Source organism: Diabrotica virgifera, chromosome 2, assembly GCF_917563875.1.
Source record: "Diabrotica virgifera virgifera chromosome 2, PGI_DIABVI_V3a".
Lineage (NCBI taxonomy): Eukaryota > Metazoa > Arthropoda > Insecta > Coleoptera > Chrysomelidae > Diabrotica > Diabrotica virgifera.
This window is the reverse complement of record NC_065444.1, coordinates 169,381,190-169,396,145: the sequence shown is the minus strand read 5'-3', so window position 1 is coordinate 169,396,145 and position 14,956 is coordinate 169,381,190. Positions and strand designations below refer to the sequence as shown.

General features: G+C 31.5%; 2 protein-coding genes across 16 annotated transcripts in view; one reads left to right on the top strand and one right to left on the bottom strand.

Annotated features, from left to right (window-relative positions):
* The window catches only part of LOC114338711 (zinc finger protein 271-like), a 59,122-nt gene extending 58,619 nt beyond the window's left edge, over positions 1-503 (bottom strand). For 5 of the 12 annotated variants that reach the window (XM_050642892.1, XM_050642896.1, XM_050642893.1 and 2 more), the window contains exon 1: positions 42-495. Coding sequence is in view for 9 of the 12 variants with exons in the window: in XM_050642896.1 (XP_050498853.1) it covers positions 42-303 (262 nt within the window). In the remaining 3 variants the exon portion in view is untranslated. Of the gene's footprint in view, positions 1-41 lie in introns of all 12 variants that reach the window. The other 7 variants (XM_028289315.2, XM_050642898.1, XM_028289318.2 and 4 more) reach the window with 5 other exon arrangements.
* Positions 504-657: 154 nt separating this feature from the next.
* LOC114338715 (armadillo repeat-containing protein 7) overlaps positions 658-14,956 on the top strand; it is a 49,026-nt gene continuing 34,727 nt past the window's right edge. For 2 of the 4 annotated variants that reach the window (XM_028289329.1, XM_028289326.2), the window contains exon 1: positions 658-866. In XM_028289329.1, coding sequence (XP_028145130.1) covers positions 758-866 — 109 coding nt within the window. In that variant the 5' untranslated portion in view covers positions 658-757. The remainder of the gene's footprint in view (positions 867-14,956) is intronic. The other 2 variants (XM_028289328.2, XM_028289327.2) reach the window with 2 other exon arrangements.

Here is a 14,956-nt window from a genome sequence, read left to right as displayed (position 1 = left end):
GACTTTTTGCAATAAATCAGGAAAAATTAGGACAAACATACCATTTTCAGTTTGTTGAGGTTCAGCTTCAGTCTCCTCTAATTTGATGTCCTTAACAATAGTTTCCACCTTTAATTTGTCTGAAGAGTACCCATCCCCACAATAATTAATTGTATTCGTATTAGGCGAATCTGCCGGAGATAACTCATCCTTTACTTCAAGTTTAACAGAATGGTAAAGTCCATCATGGGATAAGTTAATATTTTCTATTTTGATCTTGCAATCTTCATCCAAAAAGTTGTTTTGCTCTTGTTTTACTTCCATTGGGTTGATGTGATTTATGCACTTGAATTAATTAATATTTATGTTCTAATATTTTTATTTTATAATATATGTATATTGTTTGTATTTTAGAAAAACACAAGCAAAGCAAGACCACACTTCTGCTATTTGACAATAATAAAATTAAAATATGACATTATATGACAATAAAATAAATAAATAAAATCTGACACTGACAATCTCGACCTCGATCTTGTCAATCACATTCACGACGTCACACGGTTTTCGATTCACAATCGATTCCAACAGTTATGAGTTAGGAGAGATCTACCCTGGCTGGCGGCCGAAGAGCTCGAGGTCATAGGATCTAAGAAGACGAAGAAGAAGAAAAGATTTAAACCTATGTAAACCTAACCTTATCTTTTATTTGTGTTTTTTTTTTAGTTTGTGCATTGGATTGGATATAAATGAAAAAACAATATGCTAAAATAAAGAAATGTTTAGTAGAAAAGAAAGATTAGCAGAACGTACTGGGGAATTTGGCATTGGAAGATATGAATTTTTAAAACAACTTATTAAGGAATTTGCAGAAACATCCTCATATGGTATGTGTTGGGTTTTTTCAACATCAAGAAATAATTTTTCACTGGTTTTAAACTTCGGAAGCTAGGAATAACTAACGGCACTTTTCACAAATAAACTTTTATTACAATAACAAACTTTTGGCAATATTGTAATAATTTTTGTGGGATCGGACACAAGCCCTACTTTCCCGTTTTTATATTCTTTTATTATTATTTAACAAAAACTTGGCAACGAACTTTTTTTGTTTTGAATATTGCGCCTTTGTGTAAACTTTGAATCATAGAACATAAAAACATAGAAAAAACTTTGTGAAGTGTACACAAGGCGCAAACCACTAAATAAAATATTGAAAATAAAATATTGAAACAAAGTATAGTTTTACTAAACATTAGTGTTGGGAATTTATTTCTCCAACATGCTGGGGGGCCTTGGTTTTGATACCAAAACAATATATATTCCACCCTCTTTTTTAAACATTTTTTTAAGAACTTAATTAAATTTTATCTATTATTATAAATTGAAAGAAAAAAAATAATTTAAATTTGTTCATCGTTAATTGGAAGAACAGCAATTTTTGTGACAGAGCGTAAGTATGTTCCCTTTTTAGTATTTACTTCCACCACTCTTACCTTTCCGTCTTTACCAGGGATAACTTTATTAATCCTTGCTATAGGCCACCCAAAAGAAGAAACATTGTCCTCCTTTACAAGCACAAGCATGCCTTCTTGTAAATTTGGCAACGATTTTCTCCATTTAGGTCTGTTTTGAAGTTGTGTTAGATAATCTTGGTACCACCTTTGCCAAAAATGCTGCTGCATTTGAACACACAACCTCCAAAATTTTAATCTGTTTTCAGGAATCTCAGTTAAATTAGTTTCAGGGAAAGTTGTGAAAGAAGCACCTATTAGAAAATGACCTGGGGTCAAATATTCCAAGTCAGAGGAATCATTATTAATTGCCATAAGAGGCCTTGAATTTAATATTCCTTCAACTTGAGTAATCAAAGTGTTAAACTCCTCATATGTTAAAATATTATTTCCCATCACCCTTTTTATATGATATTTAGCACTCTTCACCCCGGCCTCCCATAGACCCCAAATACTGGAGAATAACTTGGGATGAAGCAAAATTCAATTTTATCATCAAGGCAAAAGTTATTTAACTTAATGTTGTCTTTTAGAAGTTTTTGAAGTTGATTGTTTGCTCCCTTGAATGTGGCACCATTGTCACAAAAGATCTTGGATGGTTTACCCCTTCTAGAAATGAATCTTTTTAATGAAGCTAAAAAAGTATCTGTTGTTAGATCAGAGAGTAACTCCATATGAATTGCCTTCACAGAAAAGCAAACAAACAATGCTATATATGCCTTTGTCGTTATAGACTTTCTAATTCGTGACTGTTTAATTTGAAAGGGACAGCAGAAGTCTATACCAACATTCTGAAAGACCCTCGATGAATGTACCCTTTGTTCAGGAAGAGATCCCATTAGCTGTTCACTGCACTTGGCCTTACATTTAAAACAGGTTACGCATTTGTGCAAAATCCTTTTAATTTCTTTAGTGGCACTAATAATCCAAAAATTTTGATTTAATGAACTTAAAACTTGTTTCGGACCTGCATGTAAAAGTCTTAAGTGCTCTCTGTGAATCAAAAGATCAGTGATATGATTGTTTTTGGGAACGATCAAAGGATGTTTTTTATTAAACGAAATATCTGAGTTCTCCAGTCTACCACCAACTCTTAACAGTCCCTCAGAGTCCAAGAAAGGATATAAAGAATTTAAATTAGACTTAACTGCTGTGTTATTGGTTAGACATTTTATTTCCTCAGAAAAATGAAAACTTTGTTCATACTTAATAATGGTTTTAAGGCTATTTTCCAGTTCTACAACTGTTAAACTTCCAGTAATCTTTTTATTTTTATTTTTTATATTATTTACAAATCGTAGGCAATAAGCCACAATTTTTTGAAGTTTTGTTAAGCTAGAGAATTTTATGAAGAAAGATTCTGGTTTGACCTTAGCTAAAGTGACAACTTTATATTCAGGCAAATGGTCAGGAGTAGAAAATGGATTTTCAAAGTGCAAGAATTCTATATATGAAAGAATTTCAGGACCATTAAACCAAAGGTTGTTTGAATTAATTTCATGAGGTTTAAGTCCACGAGACAGACAATCTGCTGGATTTTCCTTAGTGTTTATATACAACCATTTAAATTCGGATGTCATTTCTTGAATTTTAATAATTCTATTGGCAACATAGGGATTCAATTTCAAAGGTTCGGATTTTATCCAAGCTAAGACAATGTTTGAATCTGAATATAACAATACCTTACTAACTTTATCTTTTAACAGTTCAAAAACCTTGTGAGATAGTTTTGAAAGCAACAATGCACTGTTCAGTTCAAGTCTTGTCACAGTTAGTTTTTTGTTTATAGGAACAATCCTAGATTTGGCACAAATCAAATTTACATGTACTTTATTTTCAAAAATAGTCCTGGCATAAATAACAGCTCCATATGCAATCAAGGAGGAGTCACAAAAGCCAACTATTTCAATATGAAGAGCACCAGTAAAGTTTAAATTTCTTTGGACAGTCACTGTGGGCATATTCATTAAGCTTTCAACAAACTTTTTCCAAGTTTCACGTAACTCACTGGGAATTATAGCATCCCATTTGATCTTACTTAACCAAAGTTTTTGCATAATTACTTTAGCAGCTACTAAAACTGGGCCCACTAATCCCAAGGGATCATAAAATTTGGAAATAAAATTGAGAATCTGTCTTTTAGTTACACATTCATTTATATCAACTTTTGGACAACTAAATTTAAAATTATCTGTTTTTGTATCATAAGTCAATCCCAGAGTCTTTACTGTTAAATCGTTTTTGCTGATGTTAATTTCATCAAAATTTTGTTTATTTTTAGGAATATCATTTAAAATTTGTAAATTATTTGAGCACCATTTGTGCAACTTGAAGGACCTTAATTTGAGCAACGAGATAAGCTCATTTTTTAGTTTTATCATTTCTTCGATTGTATCACACCCACACAAAATATCATCAACGTAGGTGTTATTAAGAAGAGCTTTAGAAGCCAAATAATAGCGTTTACCTTCAGTTCGGCCTAATTCTACCAAACATCTGGTAGCTAAAAAGGAAGAACTTCTTAAACCATATGTTACAGTTTGAAGTTGAATACATTGTAAACTGCCATTTTTCTCTCCCCACAAAATATTTTGTAACTGGCAATGGTCTGGATGTACCAAAACCATTCTATACATTTGTTTAATATCTGTCAAAAGGACATAATTATGTTTTCTAAAAAGAACAAGAATATCAAAGAGCTCATTTTGAACTACAGCACCATTATAGAGATAATCATTGATGCATTTTTTCTTTTTTGATTTCATGCTGCCATCAAAGACTACTCTTAATTTTGTTGTTTTTTTGTCTTCACGTATCGCTGGATGGTGAGCCATGAAGTATAAAGAACCACAATTTAAGTCATACGTACTGAGACTTACTGTTTTTGCATGCTTTAGAGCTAAATATTCATCAAAAAAACTTTTGTATTGAGAGTAGAGCTCAGGATTGACTTTAAATCTTTTTTCTAGATTTTCAAAGCGTTTTAATGCTACAGAAAATGAATCTCCTAAATCCAAATCAGGTAGATTCTGTTTTAATGGTAATTTAATTTGGTATTTATTATTTATTACTTGCAAAGAATTTTCAAAGTTCATCTCACAAGCTTCCTGCTCTGTCGTATATTCCGGAAAAATTTCTGGAACCTTCTCGGTTTCCCAAAATTGAGAAACAATATTTTCTAAAAAATTGGAAAGAAATCCTTTGTAAACAGTTGCTATTAAGTCATTGAAATGTGATCAACTTAATTTGGATCCCACGTGTTGGGAAACCTGTATACTTTACCTTAGGGCATTATCCTGTTTGCCATGTGACCATCACAGGCCTTTTTATTGAAGTATGCACTTTTAAGGCATCTATATTTTATGTAAAGGGTTTTTACCCAGATATTTTTCTTTTGTGGCTCAGCTAGCATCCAGTTTATCGAACACTGATGATGATTTTTTATAAAAATCGAAAACGTTTTGTTGTAATTTTTAAGGGATTTTTAATAAAAAAAAAATTATACCTTTTACAAAGGATTTCTTTCCATTTTTGTGATTGATGGTATACAGCCAACTACAGGAAAACTTTTTCTTTTCGTTGTGGATTTTAATATTTTCTAAATTATTTTTCATGCTTAAATGAAAAGCAGAAAAATTACAAATTTGTAGTGATGGAGCAGAACCACTAACTATGAACCCAAATAGAGTATTTTGTAATATAATCTGGTCTACTTGTATTTTATCGGAGAGCAAAATCTGAAATGAAATATTTGCCCCAAACAATATATCAATTCTGCCAGATTTATTGAAGTCATCATCAGACAATTTAATATTTTTAGGAATATTTAAATTTGAAACATTGAAATTTTTGTTTGTGGTATATCACTCGTAATTTTATCAACCACAGAACATTTTATATTTGTGTTATAATCAAACACACATGACTCAATTTTTAAGTTTACAGCCTTTTGCACATTAGTAATATTCTCAGAGATACCTAAGATATTGACATTATTATTAAATGTCTTTAAGTTTAATTTACTTACCAATCTACTTGTTACTAATGATATTTGAGATCCTGTATCCAGGAGACCTCTGGCAGTGATATAATCACCCCTTTTTGTTCTAATTTTTACCTTCACTGTTGGTAACAGAACATTATTAATGTTTTCATTTATTGAACCAAATGTAGTCACCCTATCCTCTGCATTACTACTGTTACTCTGTCCAGTACTGTCTGATGGAGATTGTCTGTCCACATGCAGAAGAGAATTATGCTCTTTTCGACAAACTGAACACCTGAAACTCATTTTACACCTACCAGTATGATTATTCAAACAAATTCGACAAGCCTTATGACTGTCTATAAAAGACACTATCTTTTACTGAAACAGATTTGAAATTCGAACAATTATAAATTTTATGGCCTGAGGCTGAACAAAAGCTACACCTGGTTTCTAATTTAACTTGACTTGTAGCCAAGTGAGTTTTCTGATACCTTTCTTTGTTAGTGCTACATTTTTTATGTGGAGTGGTTACAGTTTCTAAAGCTGTAGCCCTATTTTCAAGATAAGATAAGAAATCTTTTAAATTTGGAAATTTTGAGTTGTCTCTATCAATTTGAAATGATCTGTTAGTATAGTGATCTCCGACAAATTAGAGAAGAACTTATTTCTAGAAAATGTTGACACAACTTTTAAGAATAGCACAATGAAACGCAAATGGAATAATCAAACATAAATATGAGATTGAATACTTCATAAACATGAACAATATCGATATCTTGTTGATTTCAGAATCACACTTATTTAACAGTGCTCAGTTGAAAATAACAAACTTTAACATATATAATGCAGGACATCCAGATGCTGAGAGAAATCCAAGAGGTGGAGCAACAGTAATAATCAGGCAGAACCTGAAACATTATGAATTGCCCAAATTTGAACAAGATTTTATGCAAGCAGCAAGTATCGTAATAGAAGATTGGGTAGGGCCACTTGCCATATCGGCCGTTTATTGTCCTCCGAGATACAGGCCAAATAAAGAAGGTTTTGTAAATCTGTTCAAAACACTGGGAAACCGATTCTTGGCTGGAGGTGATTACAACGCAAAACATACTAGTTGGGTTCCAGACTTTCACCTCCAGGAAGGGGAAGAGTTTTATATTCAGTTGTACAAGAAATGAATTTAAGCCACCTCTCTACATATCAACCCACATACTGGCCCAGTGATCCAAATAGAGTACCAGATGTACTCGACTTTTTCATTGTAAAAGGTATCTCAGACGAGCACTTAAATATAGTATCCAGCGATGATTTAAATTCTGACCACACCCCAATTATTGCATCCATATCAACCATACCTCAAGAAAAGGAGGCGACACCTCATCTGATCTCCAAAAAAACTGACTGGGAATATTTTAAATCAATACTAGATCAAAATATAAATCTACAAATACCACTGAAAACACCAAATGATATTGAATTAGCAGTTGAATATTTTACTAAGTTGGTTCAACAAGCAGCATGGGAAGCTACGCCCCATGAGACTAAAAACAAAAGGCACCGAAGACAATGCCCACAAATCATTAGAACTGAAATACTAGAAAAGCGGAGGCTTAGAAAAAGGTGGCAAATAACGAGACACCCAGATGACAAAACCAACTACAATCGAAAATGTCGACAACTAAAAGAATTAATACAAAATCTTAAAAATGAATATTTTCAAAGTTATATGCAGAATTTAACACCAACTGCGGATTCCGACTATTCTTTATGGAAGGCCACAAAAAATTTGAAAAATCCAAAACAACAAATCCCGCCTATCAGGCATGATAACAAATGGTTACGAACAAACCAGGAAAAGGCAAAAGCATTTGCAAACTATTTAGAAGAAGTATTTCAGCCTTTACCTGCAGATGAGAATAATATTGATGAAATAATACATGAATTTTTAGGTAGTATATATCAAATGTCTCCACCTCCCAAACTAACAACACCCAAAGAAGTAGCACAAATTATTAAATACGAAATTCGTACCAAAAAAGCACCTGGACACGATCTCCTTACTGGCGAGATAATCAAACAACTACCAAAAAAAGGGATTACAATGATAACACAACTAATAAATGCGACTATAAGGCTAGGATATTTTCCAGTACAATGGAAGTTAGCAGACATTATACTAATACAAAAACCAGGAAAACCTGCTAAAGAGATAAAATCATACAGACCAATAAGCTTGTTACCTGTTATGTCTAAAATTGCAGAGAAAATTATAAAAAAACGATTATTAATAGAAATAGATGAACACAAACTAGTCCCATCGCATCAATTTGGATTTCGCCTTAAACACTCGACCATTGAACAAGTACACAGAGTCGTTGATATGATACAAACTACATTTCAGGAAAAGAGCTACTGCAATGCTGTATTTCTGGATATAAGTCAAGCTTTCGACAAGGTTTGGCACCCCGGATTGCTTTATAAACTAAAGAAAAACCTATCTCATCCACTCTACATCTTGCTCAAATCTTATCTTGAAGAAAGGCACTTCCAAATAAGATATGATGACTTTATAACAGACATTCATCCTATAAAAGCTGGTGTGCCCCAAGGAAGTATACTTGGTACCATACGTTACACTTTGTTTACAGCTGACTTTCCAACCGATGACCATCACCTAACAGCTACATTTGCAGATGACACTGCAATTAGGTGAAAGACAAAAATCCCGAAATTGCGACTCGCACATTACAAGCAAGATTACACAAAACACATAAGTGGGCTTGTAGATGGAGAATAAAAATAAACGACGAAAAATCAGCCAATGTAACTTTTACAAAATGCCACGGTGACACACCATCAATATATTACAACAACCAACTAATACCAAAAAAAGATAGTGCCAAGTACTTGGGATTACATCTAGACACAAGGCTAACTTGGAATAAACGTAAACAACTAGGAATTGTACTTAAAAAACACTACTGGCTACTTGGAAGTAACTCACCTCTATCATTAAAAAATAAACTCCTGATCTACAGTTCCATCATAAAGCCTATTTGGACATACGGCGTACAACTCTGGGGTACATCATCTGACAGCAACATAGCGATCCTAGAACGATTCCAGTCAAAGACTTTAAAAACTATAGCGACTGCCCCTTGGTTTATCTCAAACCAGGTCATCTACAGTGATCTAAAAATTCCTACAGTGAAACAAGTGATCGCGCAGTGTAGTGATAAATATCTAAAGCGTCTTGAAGTGCACTCCAACAATCTTGTAATCGGTCTCCTTGACAACAGTGTACAAAACAACAGACTAAATATTCGTAGTCCACTGGATTTACCCTATAGACAATAGACAACAAGTAAAAGTTTAGAATAAGTTTAGATTAAGTAGTGATGTAAATAGATATAAGTCATACCAATGTATATCCAGAAACATTCAACCAATAGAGTTATAGCCACTGGGCGATCACTCTTAATGTTTCAAATTCTGTTCAACAAAAATGCTTAGTGTTTATAGTTTGAAATAAACAGATGGCGTTTGTAACAATAAAAAAAAAGTATAGTGATCTAGTTTTTTAGTTAAAATACAAATAAGGATCATATCCCAACTTTCTACAGGTTGTTTTAAAGTTTTTAGTGCACCTAACTGCTGTCTCACTTTACTAATGAACTCACGTAAGGCGGTGGAAGTTCCTTTTTGAATGGAGGGAATGTCAAGTAGTGAACAAATGTGAGAATTTATTAATATTGTTTCATTGTTATAACGGTTATCTAACATTCTCAATGCATCATTATAAGAGTCATTTGTTAGGGGTAGATCATTTATTAGGCTTCTTGCCGCCCCTTCCAAATGATTCTTTAAATGAAACAGTTTTTCAACATTTTGCAGTGACTTATTTCTATAAAAAACAGCTAGAAATAAATCTATGAAAGGTCTATAACTTGTTAAGTCCTTTCCGTCATAACAAGGAATATCTATTCGTGGAATATTTGAAGAATAAAAAGAATTTTTTACATCTTGTGGATTAGTACTTAGGCTCTGTATTACTGTTTTTGAGAGTAGACTATTAATTTTAGCCAATGTGTAAAAATATTCCTCTCTAATTTCATCAACTGAATCATTATATCCCTGCTCACAACATAAAATATCGCAAGGGAGGTCTTGTATTTTATAAAAATTTTCTATTATTAAGTCTTTTCTAGTTTGTAATTGATTAATTGTTATTTCTGAAATTTCTTTGTCCAAATGTTTTACAACAAACCTTGTAATAGTTTTAATAGACTCGATTGCTTGAGTCTTTTTAGTTTTTAGTTTCTCAATATCTTTTTAGTGGACATTTTTCTATTATGAACCTACCTAAAACTTAAAAGGTATAAAATTATTATAAATTTCAAATCAAAATAAATTTTCACGATTGTTTACAAACCAAACCGGTCAATTTAATTTTAATTCTATCTATCACTGTCAAAGTCAGTTTTCTGCATTGTTTTCTGTCACTTCATTTATGATCGATTTCATGAAGAATCGATTATTCCTCTCGATCGCTTGATAACTTGATTTGACGTCGGTCGTTCGCCCTCTTTTACATAGATGGCGTTATGGTATTATGCTTGACGTTTTACAAAATTAATTTTTCAATGTTCTTTTTTGTTCAATAATTTCTTTTTTTTTATCAGGTGTCTTGCTTACCTTCTGGAAATTGAGTTAATTCCTTGCTTCTTTTTATATCCGGCTCGACTGGATTAATTTGATGTTGGGTTTTTTCAACATCAAGAAATATTTTTTCACTGGTTTTAAACTTCGGAAGCTAGGAATAACTAACGGCACTTTTCACAAATAAACTTTTATTACAATAACACAAACTTTTGGCAATATTGTAATAATTTTTTGTGGGATCGGACACAAACGCTACTTTCCCGTTTTTATATTCTTTTATTATTATTTAACAAAAACTTGTCAACGAACTCTTTTTGTTATGAATATTGCGCCTTTGTGTAAACTTTGAATCATAGAACATAAAAACATAGAAAAAACTTTGTGAAGTGTACACAAGGCGCAAACCACTAAATAAAATATTGAAACAAAGTATAGTTTTACTAAACATTAGTGTTGGGAATTTATTTCTCCAACAGTATGTTAGTAATATTTTGAGACTATACATTATTTCAGAATAAAGTTTTTGTACTATATAGCCAGTTTAAACGAAACGATAATAAGACCAAGTATTATAAACTGCAAGAGAAATATACAAATGTTACCAGCACAAAAGAATATTGGACACTAGAAGAATTAGCACACTACTGTAGATAAATATAAAAGTATAACCACAGGTATATACAGTGATGAGCGCTCTAATAACCGGCAAAATAACGCAAAAGATGGAAAACATATTAAGTTGTGAGACAAAAAGAAAATTTAGCTATAAAAACCTATAAACTTACATTCTATTTATTGTTTCTCATCTTTAGATCTATCAGAGGAGATGGGCGGGTTGTTCGAACGCTAATCAACAATTATCATTATCAAATATTTAATTACTGTCACCAAACTGTCAATGTCAACTTTGTTTGGGTTGCTGAAAACATAATTAATTAAAATTATGAGATTTATTATCAATTATGTCAATAATTATTGTTATATTAATTGATTATAGTCTCAGAATTGTAATCAATTATGTTTTTAGCAACCCAACCAAAGTTGACATTGACAGTTTTGACAGTAATTAAATATTTGATAGTGATCATTGTTGATTAGCGTTCGAACAACCGGCCCTGTCGACTAAAACTGTCACTCTCACAGTAACAGTTGCCAAACTCATCCAATATGTCTAAAGGTGGAAACAATAAGTAGAATGTAAATTAATAGGTTTTTATCGCTAAATCTCCTACCTCCACTAGTTTCATTTCTTTTTGTCTCACAACTCAATTTGTTTTCTATCTTTTGCGTTATTTTGCCGGTTATTAGCGCGCTCATTAGTGTATAAATTTAATAGGGTACTGATATTATTTTCTTGTCTCAATTTTAGTATATTAACTATTTGAATGAGAATAAATAACTATTTTAATCAAAAATATTTTATATTTAAAATTTAAAAGGGGAAAACCCTGTAGTTGGTTATATACCATCCAGTGGTGTAGCTAGCCCCACAGGGCCGTATCAAAGTTTGTTGCGGGGCCCTTTTCCACAACTGATAATATGGGGATAATGCTAAAAAAATGTTCAACAAAAGAAGCAAAAAGTTGAACAAAATATGTATTAAATATAATTGCGTCAGTCGTTTCAGAAACCCGACATGTCTAAAAAAGCAAAGTTGTGGAAAAGGACAAAAAACATCTGGGAATTGCCGGGTTTCTCTTGATACAGAAAAATTTTCTCCACTCTTTAGGTTCATTTAGAACGTTAAAACGGGGCGCGTTTTTGTTTGAAACATGTAACTCTGTATCTAAGGGTTGTAAAAATGCAAAAAAAAACGAAAATCTATTTTTGGACATGTTGGGTTTCTGAAACGACAGATTCAATTATAAAGTATACAAATATAATTATAAATACAAATGCTCCAGCAAGCTAATAATGTTACCCAAATAATTTAAAAATGAACTTTTCTCGCCTTTTGTTCGGCTAACTTATCTATTAAAGCATCCATAGCTAAAGAAGTTTAAATTTCTCTAGATTTTCGGTTTCTACAGATAGCATCTACAAGTTTGATAGTTGTTCCTGTCCCATAGAAGTCCAAGTCAGTCTTTTTGACTCCCTCTTTTATAACTTCATTTGTAAATGAAGTTTCTCGTGTTGTAATGCTTTAAATGTATTACTCAGTTCACAGAGACTTTGAAACCTTTGTTTGCTTTGAGAAATCAATATATTCATGTAGCAATAATATATGACCCTGAAGTACGATTCCAGGTCTGAAATCCTCTTATCTTGTGGTAACTCATCAAAAAATCGCTTTGTTATTTATCGTCTTTTATTTTTAAAAATAGTTGTTACCCCCAACTTGTTTGCTCAATTTTTAGACTCGTTTATCAAATCATGAAATGAGTTTTGATTTCTTTTATCTTTCAGCTTATTTTAAAAGACCTATTTTATCCTTAGAGATCTATAAGACCTTATTTTATCTTAAAAGACCTACTTAATAGAATACCAGATTTCTGTAAATCATCGTTTTCATTCTGCAGATCGTTAGAAACAGATTTGATTATTTTAAACAATGATGAAAAAAGACGACAAGCACTATAAAATAGTAATTTTCCAACCGTAATTATAAATAAATAAATAAAAACATTGATCAGCGTTTTATACTATTAACAAAAAAAGTATATACTTTTTCCAAATTATTAAATAAAATTGACTTCAGAAACACATTTCACAGCATCATTTAAACTTAAATTTAATGCATGTGCCACACAATGTTTTAAAATCAAGTTTTAGGTAAGATTTTTTATAAGTGCTAGTAATCCTCCATATTGCAAATGCATCATGCATCCGACATAGTGTTTGCTCCATTGTAACTCTGCCCTCTACATTTAGATAAATCAATTCCATATTCTGCCACAGAATTCAGAATAAGAGTTTTAGGCCCTTATTCACTGGAATCAGCAATGAACCCAAAAAAAACTCACAGATTCTGATTTCTTTGGGTACACACTCATTGTTTTCTACTATTGACACATATATCAAAAAACTACAGAAAGTTGGTCAGTGTTTGACAAGTATTGAGTTGTATCCAAAATGTCGCCATAAATGGAGCTTTTCTAATCTCTGAAGCAATTGTTTCCCTAATTGCAGTAGGTAACAAGAAATAAAATTCTTATTTTTTTTACCAGCAGGTATAATACCAGTATAAAATTCTTAATTGTATGTCAAAAAATGCGCAATATTGGCATATCTCAACCGGTTTTAGAGCAATAAATAAATCGTCAATTTGTAAGAAAACATACAGCATCCCGTATCTCAGAAACGAAGCATTTAGGAACATTGTTTATAGAGCAAACAGTCATAATTTTTTTACTCTGTTAGTGAATATTTTGATCATTTTAAAGCAGTATCATGGACATGAATATTACTCACTATGTTTTCCGATGTCTTATTTTGTAAATGTGCGTGAATGTATTTATATTTCTATATGTTATATTGTATATACACATTATCTCATGTATTTTATATACAGGGTGTAACAAAAATACAGGTCATAAATTTAATCACATATTCTGGGACTCAAAATAGTTCGATTGAACCTAACTTACCTTAGTACAAATGTGTACATAAAAAAAGTTACAGCCCTTTGAAGTTACAAAATAAAAATCGATTTTTTCCAATATATCGAAAACTATTAGAGATCTTTTATTGAAAATAGACATGTGGCATTCTTATGGTAGTAGTGTCTTAAGAAAAAATTATAGTCAAATTTGGACACCCCACAAAAAATTTATGGGGTTTTGTTCCTTTAAACCCCCCCAAACTTTTGTGTACATTCCAATTTAATTATTATTGTAGTACCATTAGCTAAACAAAATATTTTAAAAACTTTTTTGCCTCTTAGTACTTTTTACAAAAGTCAGTTTTTATCGAGATATTTTGAATATTTGTCAAATCCACCACATATTTGTATATGGCTAAGTACAATTATGGAGACTTGGTAATAACATGAAAATTTATTTATGATTTACATTTTTAGGTATATTTTGAACCATATTAAAAAGAAGTAATATCTCGATAAAAAGTGCCTTCTTGAAAAAATACAAAGAGGCAAAAAAGTTTTAAAAACACTGTGTTTAACTAATGGTACCGCAGTAAAAGTTTAATTGGAACATACACAAACATTTGGGGGGTTTAAAGGAACAAAACCCGCATAAAATTTTTATGTAAACATATTAAAAAAGAAGCCGCAACTCGATAAAAACTGCCTTATCGAAAAAATACTGAGAGGCAAAAAAGTTATAGAAATATTGCATTTAACTAATGGTACCACAATAATAATTTAATTGGAACGTACACAAAAGTTTGAGGGGGTTTAAGGGAACAAAACCCCCATAAAATTTTTATGGGGTGCACAAATTTGACTATAATTCTTTTTTAAGATGTTCCTGCCATAAGAATGCCACATGTCCATTTTCAATAAAAACTCTCTAATAGTTTTCGATATATTCGAAAAAATCGATTTTTATATTGTATGTAACTTCAAAGGGCTGTAACTTTTTTTTATGTGCATATTTGTACTAAGGTAAATTCGGTTCATTCGAACTATTTTTGGTCTCAGAATATGTGATTTAATTTATGACCTGTATTTTTGTTACACCCTGTATATTAAATTGACTTGCTACAATTCAAAAAATTTTTTTGTAAACGTAGTCAATAAATTTTTGAATCTTTGAATCCCTTAAAGTTTGTCGAACTTATTTAGAAACACCTTGTATTGATGAAAAACATAGCTAGTTGTTAAAGTACCTAACTCTTTTATTATCCAACATAA